This window comes from Lissotriton vulgaris, chromosome 12, assembly GCF_964263255.1.
Source record: "Lissotriton vulgaris chromosome 12, aLisVul1.2, whole genome shotgun sequence".
Classification (NCBI taxonomy): domain Eukaryota; kingdom Metazoa; phylum Chordata; class Amphibia; order Caudata; family Salamandridae; genus Lissotriton; species Lissotriton vulgaris.
The window spans coordinates 58,970,590-58,989,130 of record NC_141700.1 but is presented as its reverse complement, the minus strand read 5'-3'; the positions used below and the strand labels follow the sequence as shown (position 1 = coordinate 58,989,130).

Below are 18,541 nucleotides of genomic sequence, written 5' to 3'. Positions count from 1 at the left end.
GTACAGCTTTGTTTGACAGGTAATGTTGGAACGATTTTAGAGCTTGAAAAATTGCTAGTAACTCCAGATAACTTATGTGGAGTACTTTTTGTTTCATTGTCCACGTACCCTGTACTGTGATTTTTTTTTAATGCGCTCCCCATCCAGTGAGAGATGCGTCTGTGGTTAATATCATTTGTGGAACGGGTTCTATAAACGGCCGGCCCTTGGAAAGGTTTTTGGTGTTCCACCATTGCAGAGAGCGATGTGCCCGGTCGTCTACCACCACCAGATCGGTTATCTCTTGTTGAGCATGATTCCACTGACTTGCCAAGCATTCTTGTATGGGGGGCATTTGTAGTCTTTCGTATGGTACTATGAAAATGTAAGATGCCATCATTTCTATTAACTGCGTGAACACTCAAGCTTTTAGTGAGTGTTGTGGCTGAAATCTTTTGAGGAGAATCTGTATAGCTTGTATTCTTATTAAGTTGGGGTATGCTATTGCCCTGGAAGTATCCATTGTGCACCTAGATACTGCTGAGATAGGGACGGTTGTAGATGTGACTTCTTTTGATTTATTGTAAACCCTAACTTGTGCAGCAGGCAGATTGTCTGACTCATGTGCTGTACACATTAGTTGTATGACTTGGATTTTATTAGCCAGTCGTTGAGATATGGAAGACATGAATGTTGTCCCTTCTTAAGTGTGCTGCTACTACTGCTAGACACTTTGTGAACACTCTAGTTGCTGTTGTTACTCCGAAGGGGAGCACTTTGAATTGGTGGTGCTGACCTAGTACAAATCTTAGGTCTTTTCTGTGAGATTGATGAATGTGGAAGTAGGCGTCCTTGAGGTCTAATGTTGCAAGGAAGTCGCCTCTCTCTAGTAAACGTTAGAACCTGTTGTAATATGACCATTTGAAAATGGTCTGAATGTATGTATAGGTTTAGGGGTCTTAGATCTAGAATCGGTCTGAGAGACCCGTCCTTTTTGGGTATGAGAAAATAGAGGGAGTAAACCCCTGTGTTCTGATGTTCTTTTGGTACTAGTTCTATTGCGTTCTTTTGCAGTAGTGATTCTACCTCTTGTCTTAGTAGTGAGAGGTGTTCCTGTGACATAGGACATTGTCTGGGTGGCATTGTTGGAGGAGTGGAAGTGAGCTCCAGGCAATACCCTGACTGAATTATTTGTCTTACCCACCTGTCTGTGGTGATGGAGTTCCAGACAGGTAGGAACTGTTGTAATCTTCCCCCGACCGGAGTGGAATGGTCTGGGGGGATGGAAGGGAAGTCACTGTTTGAGAGTAGAGGCGTTGCGATTGTTATTGCCTCTGCCTTTATTATTGTTCCCGCTATACCCTCCTCTATAAAATCCCTTATTAGGCGAGGTTTGGCGCTTTATAAGTAGAGGAGGTGTTGTCAGTTTGGAAACGTTTAGAGGCGCCCCTATATGAGGAGCGACAAAAGGAAGGTCTATGGGCTTGCGTTTGTAAAGCTCCCATTGATTTTGCCGTATCTATCTTTTTTCATTTTTTCCAATGCACTGCCTATATTTGGACCGAAAAAGATGTTGGTCAAATGGCTGGTTTAATATACTGGCTTGTACTTCTGTTTTAAACCCAGAGATTCGTAGCCATGCATGTCTGCGCAAAGGTACCCCTGTATTTACTGCTCGAGATGCTGTGTCTGCAGCGTCTAGTGCGCATCTTATGGAGGTATTTGTTATTACTTTGCCCTCTTGTATTAAGTCAGCAGCCCTGGCCTTATTTTGTTCTGGCAGGTGTTACATGATAGACTAACTAATCATAATGAGCCCTGTCATATCTTGCTAACAGAGCTTGAGTGTTAGCAATCCTCCATATATTTGCAGCTTGTGATAAGGATGTTTCCCTGAAGCTTCCAAAAGCTTAGATTCTTTGTCAGGGGGTGGAGCATCCCCTGTTGTCTGCGAGTTGGCTCGTTTTCTCGCATTTGACACTACCAGTGAATCTAGTGGCAACTGTCCCTTAATATATGCTGGATCATAGGGAGCCACTTTGTATTTCTTATCCAATCTGGGGTTAATTACCCTGGCTCTGACTGGGTCTTTAAATATTTCTGGTGCGTGTCTTAACACTCCATTAAGTATTGGAAGTGTGGTTGTGGTCTTATGCGACGTTAATAGTGTGTCCATAAGGAAGTCTTCTTCTATTGGATCTGTATGCAAGTCTACTCCATGGAAAGTAGCTGCTCTATGAATGAGCTGTGTGAACCCAATGGTGTCATCTGGTGGAGATGGTCTAGACGGGTATACCTCGTCTTGTGGTAGATCTGGTGCATTGTAATCTTTCCATATTTTTTTGTGTTTGTAAAGTTTTATTGAGCATAAGAGCATCACATACAATATTTGCATCATATTTAGCGACATCATCATACTGCTGCGCTCTGGATCACATTACCAAATCTTCTGAAATAAGAACTAACAGAACAGAAAGAAACAGTGCCATATGTCAAAAGCGCACATTCTTGCAGAAATAGTATTGCGATCAGTTCCTTTAGTTTACAACTCAGCGCGTCTCGCTGGAGGCTGCCCGTCCCATCAGATCTCTCCAATACAGATGGTCTTACTACGCACAGGTGATCATTCTGCATTGGTGTTTGGGCGGAGTGAGCGCGATCGATCAGATTCAACTTCAGCCTGGGTCAACAAGTATTCACGCAGTGGCGACCATATGTCCCTAGGACGTGAGGCACGGGGCAGCTCTTCCGCATATGCTTCCAATTGGTCTCTACAGTACACCATGTCCTTGAGCCATTGCTCCACTTTTGGATATTGTTTACTGCCCCATGTAAACAGGGTGCGCCTCTTTGCCAATAATAAGGCCAACTGTACAAATCTACAGACTATTCCCTTTTAGGGTCTGGCCATACCCCAGTAGACATATAGGTGCGTTAATTAAGGGCAACCCAGTCATGTTCGCCAATAGAGCCATCATTTTCTCCCAATATTGGAAGACTCGAGTGCATTGCCATGTCATATGTACAAATCTCGACTCCCCCGTTCCACACCTCTTGCAACTTGCAGTCTGTCTCAGCCCCATTTTCCACAGCTTGTGAGGAGTATGATATACTTGGTGTATAAATTTTATGTGAATGATGCGAAGGTTGCTGTTGGACGACAAGCGTCCAGTTATCGAGCAGATTTCCATCCACTCTCCCTCGGTTATGCTAGCATCTAGATCGGAGTTCCAGCGGGTCATGTATGAGGCCGAGTTGTATGGCGTATCTTTTTGTACCGCCTTGTATAGTTTAGTGACAAGTTTGCGCTTAGTGGGCATGGTTATGACCATTTGCAAAACGGGCAAGGCTTCGGGCTCTTCCGGAAAGGTCTTGTAGTGTTCTTTCATTGCGCGCCTCAATCTATAGCACGTGAATTGGAAAAGGAGTGTTGGATTCTGAATGTAAGCTAATTCCTCTCCTGCAATTTGTGCTCTCAGTATGTAGGTCGCTCATGTGTGCAATGTCTGCGTCCCTTAGTGCCCGCATGGACCCCCGATCTCCGCCAACTGACATGCTGCATGTCCCTCGATGGGCAAGGCAGGGGCATACAATGGGAGTCTGTTCGTCCTTCGACCGATTGCCTGCCACGCCAGTACCGTGGTATCTAGCGTGTTAATCTCCGTCAGGGGCATGTGTCGGTGAGCGTGTGTCAATATACCGCGCAGTGGAATGGGGTGGGCGTCGCATTCTTCCACCACGACATGCGGAACAAAGTCGCGTGGCTTGTACCAATAATACGCATATTGTGCTTGACAGCATAGGTAGAAGACATAAAAGTCTGGTGCATTGAATCCCCCCCTGTCATACGCTAAGGTCAGAGTTTTCCAGCTAATGCGCGGCTGCTTAGCGCCCCACACCAGCCTCAGTAACTGTGTCTGCAGCATTTTTAAAAAGTGTAGGGTGAGTGGAATTGGTACATTACTGAATAGGTATAGGAATTTCGGCAAGACCACCATTTTTATTGTGGAAATACGGTCCGCTAGAGACAATGGGAGACATTTCCACTTGTCTATCTGCTCGACTAGTGCCGTATACGCTGTGCCATAGTTTTCAGTCAGCACGGTCTTCGGGTCCCTATGTATCCATACCCCTAGATACTGGACAGGATCCGCTGACCAAACTAGCGGGTATTCAACTGCAGGAGGGGTGGTTATTTCCGTCAAGGGGGATGATCACAGACTTATCCTAGTTAATATTCAAACCGGAGAACAGGCCGAATTTAACATACTCGCGAAGAATGGGGGATAGGTATGCATTTGGCTCTCGAACGTACAGGACCACGTCATCCGCATACATTGAGATCCCTACCGGACGATTAGTAAAGTTCAGAGCTGCAGCCCTGTGCATCGTACGTATTTTGCAAGCCAGTGGTTCCAGGACGATAGCAAAAAGTAATGGGGAGAGAGGACAGCCCTGACGGGTGCCTCTGCCCACTGCGAAGTGCTCAGACGTGTCTCCACCTACTCGGACTCTTGCAGATGGGTCCGTGTATAGTATCTGAACCCATCTCAAATATCGAAGGAAAGCCCATCCTGCGTAGTACGCACATCATGTAACGCCATTCTATAGAGTCGAATGCCTTTGCGGCATCCAACAGGACCGCAACTGCAGGTAGCTCAGGATTTAAAACATGAAGCATAGCGAACATAGTGCGCAGGTTGAGGGAGGTGGAGCGATCCGGAATGAATCCGGCTTGATCAGGCAATATAAGGAACGGCATTAGAGGCTGTAGTTTTGTGGCTAGTATCTTCACAAGAATTTTGGCATCTAAATTTATAAGGGATAATAGACGGTAGGAGTCGCAGCGGTCAGGGGGCTTATCCCTTTTTAACAGAGTAATTACCAATGCCTTACGTAGCGAGGGGGGAAAGATACCCGTGTCATATGCTTCTGCGTACATCCAGAGCATATGAGGGGCTAAAATGTCAGCATGCGCTTTGTAGAATTCTGCAGTCAGTCCATCGTGACCCGGAGCCTTCACGCTTGGGAGTGTTTTAATGGCGTCTTTTACGTCCTCCACGTCTATCGGGAGGCTTAGATATTTGCGGTGTACATCAGACAGCCACGCACAGGCGATGGCGTCCATGTATGCGTCCATGGTCGGTTCATCCATCCCCTCCGGTGGAGGTATACAAGGTGGAGTAAAAGTCGCGAAACTGTCCCACTATGGTGTTAGGAGTGAAGTGTGACTGTCCATCTGAACTTGTGATGTTGTCAATTGGGGGCTGACAGCCTCTACTGTGTAAGCGCCCTGCTAGCGTTCTACCAGGTCTTCCCCCTTCCCCGTAGCGTTGAGCTGTATGCCTCCGGGATAGGTATTTCACCTCGGTTTCTGCAAGTGTATTGTACTCATCCACCTGACCATGTATTTCTGCGAGCAAGGATGTTGATGGGTTACTTTCATACTGTGTTTCAAGCACCCGTAACTTTGCCTCTATGGTGGTGAGCTGGCCTCTTAGGTCCCTCAGGATCCCAGCAGTCATGCCTATGCACGTGCCCCTAATAGTAACTTTGAAGGCCTCCCATAGTGTTTCCGGACTGTCAACCGATCCCGTGTTGTTCTCAAAATATTGCACTATTGTGGATTTTATGGGATCTGCGTATACTGGGTCTAGAAGTGAGTCTGCACGAAAGCGCCATGTGAACGGTTTATGCGGGTTGCAGGGGATGTGTACTGTTAACATCACTGGATTGTGATCGGACAGCGTTCTGGGAAGGTTCCCAACGCCCGTAACCCAGCTGTGTGTCCCCTCACTCAAGTGCCAGTAATCTAAGCGGGACCAGCCTCTCGTCGCAGGTGTAATGTGCGTCCCCTCCAAGATCCCTGCATTTCTGTGGCGCCATGCATCAATCAGTCCAAATTCAAGCATGCCATCTCTCACGCACTGTGCGACCTTCGCCATTCGTGCCGTCTACGGACTCGACCTATCTAAGTTTGGATCAAGATGTGTGGACGTCTCCACCCATCAGAATTTCAGTTTCAGGCCAATCTCGTAGAACTCTGAACATATATAAATAGGTCGTAGTGTCATCTGTGACTGGGCCATATACATTTACAATCGTTCTCATTACCTGACCTAGTCTCCCATCACCATCGCCCAGCGACCTTCATGATCCGTGTGTGTGTGTGTGTAGTGCTGTGAAGACTACTCCTTTCTTTACTAGTATAAGGACACCCCTGGCATAACTGGAATATGAAGAGGCCAAGCGGTATGACGCCCAACGTGTTGCTACCATGCTCTCCGACACACCGGTGAGATGAGTTTCCTGCAGAAGCGCAATGTGCACATGTTGCCTGTCTAGTTGTGCAAACACCTGCCTAATTTTTTTCGGCGTGTTGAGCTCCTCACGTTCCATGTGACACAGTTATATGTAGACCCAGCCATGCATCAGGAAGTAAATTCTAGTGGTCGCTGCTAATCTAATATTCTGGGGGCGTCCCCAGCTATTGCAGTCGCATACCATAATGAACCGCACTGAATAGGACATTGGCATAGAATAAACCAACATCCCCGTCCCTCCCGCCTCCCACTTCAGTGTTCCCAACCTGCTAAAGCCATTCCCCCCATTTATTTCCGAGACAATTCAGTAACAACAAACTCAAGTCCCATCGGGGATCACCCATTGGGGGTCGCAGCGGCTCAATCCCCTCCCAGTAAGAACCAGGAAAGGTGCCACCTCAGTTATTATTTGTTCCCCAACTCAAACCTCAGTGTAAGATGTACACACTACAATTCTGAACAACGGATGTGATTGCTAATGTCGACCATGCAGCCAACGTAGCCTTCATATCCAGCCCCCATATACTCTTTGCGGGACTACACGGAGCAATTCGGGAAGGTACGCTGTACCCCGCTTACTGTTCAGTCCTCAAAGTCTGACGTCTGGGATGTGGGATGTGGGTGGATGCAGCTTCTCGCGCCCGAGCGTGCGCACGTGCTCCATCGCATGCTTGGGGTTGGCGAAGATCTTGCCGTGTTCCATGGTGCCTATTCTCAATCTTGCGGGATAGGACATTGTGTACTGGATCTATTCTTTCTGCAGTACCTTCTTTACAGCCTGGAATTCCTTCTGCGCTGCCTGCACGGTCGCTGTGAAGTCCGGATAAAAGGATAAGGCATTGCCCTGATAAGTAATGGAGTCTTTCGCTCTAGTCACACGGAGCACTGTATCCCGATCTCTAAAGTTAAACAGCCTTGCGATGATGGGTCTCGGGGGTGTTCTAGGCAGAGGACGCGCTGCAAGTGCTCTGTGCGCTCGTTCTATTGCAAATAAAGGAGAGAGTTCGTCCTTTCCACAAATGTCTCGGATCATCCCCTCCACATATTCCTCCAGTCGCCCTACATTTGTGGATTCTGGCAGGCCCAAAATGCATATATTATTCCGACGCGAGCGCGCTTCGATGTCCTCATTCTTGGCCTGAATCACCGCTAATAGTTTGGTGATATCTGTGGTCTTCTCTGCCACCTGTTGTAGCCCCTCCTCCGCATCCGATATTCGCTGTTCAGCCTCTCCCAGCCGCGACGCCTGCTTGTCCAGTTTACCCGAAAATTGGTCCATTCTGCCATTCAAAGCTTCCATTTTGCCTTCTATGCCTGCAGACTCGCCTGAATTGCCGCCAGTGACTTCAAGGGCCATGGGGGGGGTTGTCCGGTGCCTCCAATTCGGAGTCCAACGCTGTCGTTCGGCCAGGCTTAGCACTCTTCCTTAGCTCGAATGTCAGTTTGGGCTGCGACTTATCCGGCTTGCCCATGGCCTCAGAGATGAGAATCACAGTCTTTAGTAGTGTACGCCTGCAATGTATGGCGTTAATACTCTTTGCTGCCGAGCCTGAAGGCTGGGCGTTGAAGGTTTCGATCGGTGTATACCCGGACCCGAAGGTGGGGGTGGAACCGAAGCCTGTCCCGGTATGAGGATGAGGGGGGGGGTGAACAGGTTGAAGCTCTTACTCACGACCTGTTGACCAGCTGGAAGAAGATAATCATCTTCGGATCGATCCTCTGCTCCGGAAGCTGACTTCTGCTTCGGAAGCGACGTCTTCTTGCTGTTCTTCGACGTCTACCTCGATCGGCGCCTCGTCGATGATTAGGTCTGGTGTGGACGATGACTGCTCCATAGCTCTTCGAGCTAGAAGGTCCCTGATTGTTTTCTTGGACCGGAACGAAGCGCAAGCCTCACAGTCTAGACTCTCGTGGTCTGGAGTCAAGCACAGGTTGCAAACCTCATGAAGGTCGGTGTGGAGGAACTGGTGTCCACACTAAGTGCACTTCTTGAACAGTGTTCTTTCCTTGAGCCAATGGCGCAATTGGGCCAGACGGCCCCGACGAGCGCTGGAATCAAGAAGTGGATCCTTTCTTCGACGGGGGCGACCGGAATCCGTGTCGAAGACTATATTGATGTTGTAGATTGATTTATGGATTCAAAAGGAGATTGGTAACAGGACTGAACGGTGACACATCAGAGCCCGATGGCGGAAAAAAAACTGACGATGGAATCGATGACCATGCGTACTACGGTCTAAGGGAGGAGTCATCCAGCAGACAAAGACTCTTCCAAGACAACAACAAAGTGTAATCATCCGAGCCCACCACCAGATGGTGATCTAATGCAACAGTGTGTGGTCTGCAGCCCATATGCCTCGAACAGTGCATGGGGAAGGTAGCAGCAACTCAACGGACAGCGAAGTGAGAGCCAAGGGCTAGCAACACAAGAGCGGTGGAGGGGAGGAACCCGCAACAGTGAGGATGTCAGAGGGCAAGCAATATGAGAGGAAAGGTTAGAGTACGGATGTAGGAGGAAAGGAGAATGAAGTGAGCAAGCAATATGGTAGACAGCAGTGGAGTAGGTGGGACATATTGCAGGCACATGCACTCTTAAAATGCATGAAAATAAAAAAAAGGTAAGTTTCTGCCAAGAGTTCATGGTCAGTGAAAGGGCACTGGCCATAGACAGGAAACTGTACTAGGTCCATGCTCCACAGCACTAACGCTTGAAGCCCCAGGAGGAAGTAGGGAGCACTGACCAATATGAAGCGATGAGAGTGAGAACTCAAGCCAAGCAATGGGTAGGCTCTAAGCCCTTTTTAACCCCTTCCACGCTGATGACGAGCTGGGCTCGTCATGGCATAGCCTCCTCGCACGCTGATGACGAGCCCAGCTCGTCACGTAACATGCGCTTTTAAAAATCTCAGCGTACGAGCGGAATTCCGCTAGCACGCATGAGGTTAAGTTTCTTTTTGCAAAAATGTTTGCCGACAACGCATGTGCCTCGTCTCAAAACCTAACAAGCATTTACAATGCAATAGGGCTCGCAGCATTAAAGTTTGAGTTATTGGCATTGTGTATGACAATGCGTTGCATAAAATTTTTAGCCAACTTTGACTTGGTGAGCAGTGAGAGTGTGTGCAAGAGTATGCTGTTCTTGAAAGCAGTGTGGTAGAGAGTGCAGGAATTTGGGTGACCTGAGCAATGTGGATGATGCACCTCTTGCACGGGGCTGACGCAGTTATTATTCACACAGCTCTGATGATGTGCACTCACTACTCTGCACTCACTACTCACTACTCTGCATAGTCAAGTGCAGCAGGTGCTTGGTAAACTTGCTGAAGGAAATCGAACCATTAAAAGTTTGACAAAAGTGAGTGATGAAAGTTTGAGGCAGCTTCGACTCCAAAAGTAACAGTGAGATTGAAGAGTGGGAGATCCCACATAATGAATGAAAACCTTGTTTTGATTGTATTTCGGCGGTTCCACATTGCACCTAACGCACCTGCACTTTACGGTATAACACAAAGTGCATCCGGGGAGAAGACCTCCAGCTGAAATGGGTTGCTCATAAACTCAAATGAAATATAATTCTCTTTAACACAACACACCTACCGTACGCTGTGAAGTTCTTTGCTTTTTGTGTACTTTCACAGCCTACACACGTGTTCCCGCATGCCATACTTCATTTTAAGTTCCACAATTGCCAGTGAACTTAAGATGAATTTTAACTCCAGATATGGGAGAGCCTTACCGGAAACAGTCAGCCCCTTCACCTCTGCACCATCTGCATATCAACAGCCTTTCAGCATTCGAAACCTATCGTGGGGCGGAACTTCCGTCTTTTGAAGCCCGGGCCCACGGAGTGCTAGGTCAGAGGAGCGGTGGTGAAGCTGAAGAAGGCTGAAGAAGTCCGGAGTGGCAGTAAGTGGGCCTGGGGGTGGGGGTCTCGGTGCGCTTGTGTGTGTGTGTGTGTGTGTGTGTGTGCGTGCGAGAGTGTGTATGTGTACGACGCCGGGGGGGGGTCTGTATGTGTGCGTGCATGTGCGCTCGTGTGTGTCTGTGTGTGCGCATGCGTGCAGGAGAAGGTGTGGCTGCGTGTGTGTTAGAGCTTCCCAGGAGATGGCCACAGCGTGCGCGCGCGGCCCGCTCCGATCGCCTTTTGGGAGATGCGCGTGGCCAGGTCCTGTCTCCTGGAAAGCTGACTCAGTGACGCCACGAGCCTTAAAAATGAGTTCCCACATGTCACTCCCCTATTTTCAGCAAGGGTGCCCTCAACCGTAATGCCAGTGAGAAAAATGTTCCCCATGTAAAGCCAGTCATAACTTTTCCATTGCACCTGCTAAGCTAATGATAGCGACAGACTTTGCCATCTCAACAGCAACACCAGTATAAAAAGGGGTTAACTGGTTTTTAATACAAGCAAGGAAGCAATGTAAAACAATGATAATTTAAGTGAGGTTGGCAACTCGCAACCCTGGGCTCCGGTCACACAGTACCATCAATATTAGCTAGAGCCCTCTCATCTTTCCACTCCACTAGGCCATCGCTGCAAACCAGGCCTGTGACCCAAAACAGGCTGCCTGATGCCTTTGTGGGGGAAAAAATAAAACTCACATTTAATTTGCATTGAGCTCCATTTGCCGAAACAAAAAGCTTAGGAAGTCCCAAATTGCTTCTAAGTACTGGATGAATTTGAACGTGGATAAAAGTCTTGTGCCCTAGAACCACCAAAAAGGGTTTTAGTTAGAGAAGGCACTCATTGAGACAGGATTTGAACCACAGTAGCACTATTTCACCAATAGCAAAGCCTCTAGGTAGGATATTAAGCCGTATGCCCTGAGCCACCATATGAATATCTGCAGAGAAGATAAGCAAGAAGGCTAATCCTTGTTCAGCATGTGATAGGTGGCATCAGTGATGTTTAACATTGTCATTTCAGTGCAACTGCGGGACCAGAAGCCAAGTAGGAAGTAGTTAAGCAGTCTTCCAGTGGTGTACTAGCTCAGTACTTCGACCACACATTTTTCTGAACTTTTTTTTAAACAAAAGGCAGTCTGGTGGTAGGTAAGTAGGTTCGTTGATGTCTAGCTCAGCTTTTTTCTTTTAACATGAGATGCCAACAAGGCCGTTTGAAAGATGTATTTATGATCCATATACAAAGAGGGAGAAGAGAAGGGCGGTCTAATTTCGCAAAACTTGTGTTATGGGGTCCAGAGTACCGCAAATTGACTTGGTCGAGGAGATTACATTGGTCAGTGAACTGATTAAATCTTATCCAAGTCTCTAACAGCAACTTGGGAATTATATTAGCTTGGCAAGAGGTCACTTCAAAAGAACCCAAAACACAGTCTGGTATTGCTGAACTTTTTACCTTAAGCAATATGCCAGATCTGCACTGTACCCGGCCTTCATGGCTTTGGTCAGATTGAGAGAGGTCCCTGATTTGGGGTTTAAAAAGGTCAAATGATTTTAGTTTGACTTTTGGCTGCTTTCATCTATTCTTTGAGTAAGTTGTCTTTTTATTAGTAGGTTGGAAAGTATGCACATTCTCCTAGACTTTCCTTCCCAACCTTTCACCTCAACACCATCAATTGAATGAACAAAAGCAGTCTGAAGAGGAAAGGCCCAATAGCAAACCATTCTGCTGGATCCCTTACCATAAGTAGCTTCAAATCCGCCCGTTCTGCTGGATTCTTAATTAGGCTGAAAATTCAAGAACAAATAGAATTTAATACATTTTATTAAATTCACGAATTCACAAGAAGCAGAAACTGTTGGGGTGTACAATTAAATAAGGAAGGACACTGATCTGGGATTTAACCTTATGGAAGAGGATTATAAATGTACTTAGGGAGGTATGACAAAACACCGGGTCAAGTGAAAGACGGGGTATCTTCCTGCGAAATGCCAGGCCCCTTTCTGTATAGATCTTATTAGTGTCTGAACACATACAGCTAACGCCTGTCTTTATCTGGATGCTAAAAAACATACTAACAAAAATGTGTGCCACAATGGGTGGTTCACCACTAAATACCTATTTTACAGCACTTTATTCAGTCTCATCAGCTTTAGACACATGAATCAATTGGGAATTCTCGGTGAAGCCCTATCATCTGAGATTTAGATACAGCCCAAAGATCCAACGAACGCAAAAACCACTCTAGCTGAAACAGGAGACTGCCTGTCAATTCACTTCTATGGTGTCACAGTGATCACTATCACAACTTCAGAAACTTTAACACTTACCATTTATGTACAAAATCCTGGAAGTCATTTGTGAACACACCACTAGGTAGTTTCGGCGGGGGCTGTGGAGAGAAGAAGATATTTTCCCCTTAGACTCTGAAAGGAATACTTAGTGGAGGTTTGTGAAATTAAACTCAATTTCTCAACAGACCACTCTGCGTCCAAGAAAAGATCACTAAGCTGAAACAATTTTTAATCTAAATCAAAGAAGCGATACTGAGAAATGGCTGTTTCCATATGTCCTATATACATCAAATCACAAATGATTTCGCCTGTGAACCACCGAGAACAAGTGTTCGTACCGCTATCCATGTGATAGCGACATGGAGCACAGGAACCCAGTCAAAGAAATCTTGCGCACTAACCTCATTCACTATGTAGTCCAGCAGCTCGAAGATTGCCATAGCTGGCCTGCTATCAATCCCGTGGCCTGAAAGAGAAATACTCAGTTTTTACATCAAAGCACTTGGAGGGGGGTAGAGGAATGAGGAAATACAGAAAGGCCTCTCCGACTACCAAATCAGAGGGTTTTTGAACTTGTTGCATTGTCCATCTGATAAAGGACTCACCATTATATATAGTGATATATTTACAGGAGCAACAGACCAATTCCAAAAAAGTTATTACACTAGATTAGGTTTTGAGATGATATACATCCACCTTGTAGGACGTTGGCTCTATATAGTGCTCCAAAATGAGGTACACAGTGCAGAGTTCAGGCGACCCATACTGGTTTACAGGAGTTAAAATAATAATCCCAAATGCTCTTTGGTGGTAATGTGGGCGAACAATTTAGGCTGATCAGAGGACAGTGTTATGCATTTATTGCATACACAGTCAGTGCAAGTGAGACTGAAAAAAATCCGACATCCATTCATAAAAATAACACCAATTTTTATATGAATTTAGACACAAAGATCATCTGAATCATGTAAGTATTTTAGGAGATGGTGATTTTTCAAGACTTAAAAAATGCACTTGAATTGCTCTTTAAAACAGTAATTTTATCCTACTGGGGAAAAACATACTGCATGTGGTCACTTAGCAACAATTTATGGGACTGTTCTACAGGACTGAAGGTAAGTACGGGGCTAGTACAAGGCAACACCAACCGGTCAACTCGGTTGGTCCTGGGTACCCAGGTGCAAAGGTGGTATTCAGCATCGGTGCCCCGTTCAAGTTAATGGGAACCAGTCCTGTTGAAAAGAGGCTGCAAGCGGGGACGGGGGGGCAGTCTGGTAGAACCCACAGGGGGGCTCCAGTATGGAGGATCTAGGGCATGCAGGAACACTCGGGCTGGGGGCTCGTATGAAGTGGGGCTTTGTCTGGCGGGGTCGCGTCACTGAAGACTCTTCGCAGTTTTCGGTTATTGCAGAAAGAGGCTGCAGGAGGAGACTGGGGGTCCAGTCTGGCCAAACCCAAGGTTGGGCTCAGCTTCCGAGGTTCTGAGGACCATGTTGACCCTGTTACCTCCCTCGAACTCTGGGTGCGGGTGCAGGGGGGCTTTGAGGTGTCGAGTTGTGGTTGGTCAGAGGCTCACTGTCTTGGTGACCTGGTTAAGAGGGGAAACAGGGCAGGAGGGCCACTCTCTGTACTGGCATGGTGGATCCTGATGTCCCTTGATGGCAAGTCTTGCTTTGTGCTGTTTGAGTCTGGACCACCAACAAGTCTTGGTTGGTGCAATTGCTCCGGTATTGGTGCTCGACAGCTCCTGGAAGTCCTGCCGTCTCCAGACTCAGTAAGGGGATGAATCTGACCTCCTGGAGCACAAAGTCCTTTCTCCTGTTGCACTGCTCCTTTGGTGAGCCCAATCTGATGGTGTTGGTAATGGGGGAATTGTACATGTTTAAGAGGACTGGTCTGAAAGATGATCCTTGTGGGACACCGCAGATGGTCTCCTTGCGTTCGAGGTGAATGGTGAGAGATGGACAACTGCAACAAAAGCCCAGTTTCCTGCACACTTGAAGCGGAAGCCTGTGATGTCTCGAAAAGGATGCTTGTGGTGATTTACGTGGTCCAATAAAAGACGTAACTGCCTACCAAATGTGGAGTTTGAACCTAACTTATCATTCGAATGCTCCATCCAACAAAAAGTTTTAATATCTTTTTAACTACTCAAACTTGGGTTATGCACATGAGAGCTATTCGGTTTAATGTACAGTGAGATCAAGGTCCTGGCACTTTGCTTATTAAAAATGTAAGCAAGCAAAGAAGTTGAATTGCAAGTTGTTAAATAACCAGTGTCCAACAAAGGTGCAGGAGAGTCCGGTTCATGCCAGATTTTTATGAGATTACCATAAAATATTTACGCAAAAAAGATTGAAAAGGAAATTGTTTTCAAATGGCTTTACACTAAAGAGCTAGAATAAATGTCTCTTCTGGGAGGCATATTGGACATACGCTGATTAAATGACATTACATGCTTATTTTGTTCCAGAAATTCATTTATAATTTGCTCATTAGCAAGCTACAAATGCCATCAATCTTTGATTTGGAAATATCAGGAAAATACTTTTTAATGCACTGATGGCGTTTGAGAATTAGATCCATAACACAGATTATAACCATGACACGAGAACTAAGTTCATAATAGAACCACAAAAACATGTTAGCAAACTATATGAGAATTCTATTCATACATTAATTACTAAGCTGAACTGGACGGATCTTATGAGTAGTATCAGTAAGCGCCATTCCTTAAGGTATGGAAAATATTCCCATAGTAGACAAACAAGGCGTAATCAAACTGATGTCACTGAATTATTCCGCTAATAAAACAATAGCAAGAGTAAGTTTGTGGTTCAAAGAATATTCTGCTCCTAAAACAAGGCCTAACCTAATGCTGTATGAGAAGTCTGCCCTCAGCCCTTTGCTACTAGAACCACAGAGCCAGAGCTGAAATAATTAACCCTCAACAGAATCTCCGTGCCAAATCTTTCCAAGCCGATGAAATCATTCTGATGAAGGAAACGGGACATGCAATACAGCAATGGAGTCAAAAACAAGCCACTACTTATATAAATTGGGATTATTTAATTAATTGTGAATGGAATCTACGGTTTTAGTTGGCTAATGAACTTAAGCTAAGAGAATACTGCAAGTGTAAAAATGGATTTTCAAACTAAAAAACATCCGAGACCATCTTTATTTTCTACCAGAATTTCACAATAAATTCAAACAGATCTGGGAAACTGTTCAGGCAACAAATGAAGAGGCATCTAACATTACAAAGGAGTATCTTGTGCTTTTACTAGGGATACGTAGATCATCTGAATAGTCCCCCTGTACTGAACTGATACTTTTATTTTCTAATGTCTTCACTAAAATAGGTCATAAAAACCAAGGAGTATTATGCGAAACTGGCAACATTGTTGGAATACAGAAGAAAGTTAATAACTATGTAATAAACATTTTTAAAATGTTTTGTGTGAAATAATGCAGGACTTGCACCCTTTCGGTGAGAGATCCATTGAAATGCATACAATGGAGTTCTATCTCCTATTCCAGTTTCCTGGACAATCGCTAGTGACGTGCAATGTGAGTTTTCTGAATTTAGGAAGAAAAGATATACAAGCGACTACGTAGGGAGCATTTGGCCCAATGCAATGGTAGATTTAAATTTCAAAAACCTTGTAAAAATAAGAACAATCAATCATGTTTATTCAATAAACTACCAAACCTTGTGACTCTTGTAGTGAGATAGCATAGGACTACTGCGTGCCTGGGCTGGTTATAGATTCTGTGAATTAAAAAAGTGGAGACATTCTGAATATCTGAAATAATTTTCTGAAACAATTTAAAAATGTAAATTTTGAGTAGAACCAATTGTAGACAAAGAAAAGGACAAAACATGATTCCAGACCCGAGTACTAGATGGGGGAATAGATTCATAGCATGCGCATCCAGAAAAGGATTCATGCTGCAAACCCATGGTGCAGCGAAGGAGCCTCATGGGTATATTATAGGCAGGTTTATTACATCCATTTATTGTGGGAGGGCACATCCTGTCATAGAAATTTTTTAACTGCCAATGGTGCATTAAGGAACTGCAGGCAATTGGGCTAAAGTGGACAGTGGTCACTTTGAGTCTGTGAGCTGCATTTCAGACTGCGAGGCATTGTTTAGGCAGACATTGGTATATAACTCTGAACAGTATGGTGCAGACCAACAGAGTGTGAAGTGTTTATTTGGGACGGCGAATAGGTGGTTTAGATGTTGGCTCTCTATATCATGGACCAAAACAAGGTGCAGTGTGTAGAAAGTCCAAACAGACGTCAATTGGCTTACAGAGTTAAACAGATATTTACGGTCAGTTTCTGGGGGTCTTCTGGATTATCCAGTTATCCAGTATTAGGGGTGTCTTTCATAGATTCACATGCCTGAATCATTCCCCGTCGTCGAGACGGGAGCCTCCGGTACATAAAAAAGTAATGTCCTATAGACATACATAGAGAAAAAGGGCCTAAGGGCCTCCCCTTAGTAGCCTTTCCTTGTCCTTATGTAAAAAGGACCAAACTCTCACAGTCAGCCAATCAGCTCCGACCTCCCTCTAGAACCTTCCTGGGAGGAGCCTCAGTCCCTCAGATTTTCTACCGCACGTTGTGCTAGGGAGTCTCCAGCCTGAGCTCTCCTCAGGATTCCTTCAAATTCAACAGACTTTCTTTGAAAGTGATATCTGAACCCTCAACTCTTCAAGGATTACTTCACTACACTGTCTTGGCAGTAAGTGTTTTCTTTCCACTGCTTCTTCCATGTCTGAATCACAGAAGAAAGCCCTTTTCAGGGCCTGCTCTTCCTGTGGGAAGAAAAGGATCCATGTGGATGATCAGCACGACCTGTGCTTGTATTGCCTTTACCCGGACCATGTCTCAGACAAATGCAAGATTTGTAGGTCTTTTCCTAAAAAGACCGTGAGAGATAGGGAAGGTCGCCTTCTCATTTGGCTTGACAGGCTTAAGGACAGAGACAATCTGGACTCCTCTGTGAGCAGTGTTTCCAGGACCTCAGCTGTCTCTCAAAAGAGGCCTAGAGTGTCTTCCCCTGGCCCCTCAGACACTCCTCCTAAGAAGACCCACAGGAAGTCTTCAGAGGCGAGATCTGCGACATCTTCAGTGTCTGCTAAGGACGATCAAACCTTTAAGAAGCCTGCTCCGTCATCTAGACAAGCCCAGAGGACTACCTCAGTCACAACCACAGTGTCTACCACATCAGCGTCGTCGCCTTCAGCGACGACGACGACATCTTCCTCATCTTCAGGTAGACCTGTTTCCTCTATTATACTCATAAAATCGTCGTCGACGACAAAGACCATGTCGACAACGAAGACTACACCGTCGACGACGCCGTCGTCATTGACGAGCCCATCATCGTCAAAGACGTTGCCAAAGATCCCACCGTCGACGGCGAAGATGTCGACGAGAGACTCGACGACGAGGACGTAGTCTACGAAAACACCGTCGACGAAGACGTCGACGACGACTTCACAGTCGTCGACGACCAAGAATACATCGCCCACTCCACCGTCGACGAGGACCCCGTCGACGACGAAAGACTCTTCGTCGACGGCGAAAACTCAGTCGACGAAGGACTCGACGACAACACCATCGACGGAAGCCTCGTCGTCGAAGATGGCACTGTCTGAGCCATGGGAGAAAAAAAAAAAAAAAAAACACGAACCTGGTGGAAGTATCGACCCTCATGTTGCCGCCGTCGACTCCCCCCTCGACGACGACAGGCTCTGATGCGAAGTCTGGCAAGCATAACAAACTGCAAATTACCCCGGAAACAACATCTCCGAGCAAAGTGGAAACGCAGCCACCTCAGGAAATCTTCCAAAGTGAAGAATCCGAAGATGATGACAACCAGGATCCCGCTACTTTGGTCTCGGACCTTCACATCAAATGCCAAAGCACTGATGAAGAACAGGAAGACTTCACCTATCAGGAACACTCTGTCCATACTAGCGTCCGCACGGAAGTCACCCCCATGATATGCTTACCGGCGACCCT

At 46.1% G+C, this 18,541-nt stretch overlaps 1 protein-coding gene across 1 annotated transcript in view; it reads right to left on the bottom strand.

Annotated features, from left to right (window-relative positions):
• The window catches only part of MAP2K2 (mitogen-activated protein kinase kinase 2), a 64,054-nt gene that overhangs the window by 22,022 nt on the left and 23,491 nt on the right, over positions 1-18,541 (bottom strand). The window contains exons 8-10 of the mRNA XM_086947087.1: positions 12,899-12,963; positions 12,534-12,595; positions 11,945-11,990 (exon numbers count right to left, since the gene is read on the bottom strand). Coding sequence (XP_086803213.1) covers positions 11,945-11,990; positions 12,534-12,595; positions 12,899-12,963 — 173 coding nt within the window. The remainder of the gene's footprint in view (positions 1-11,944; positions 11,991-12,533; positions 12,596-12,898; positions 12,964-18,541) is intronic.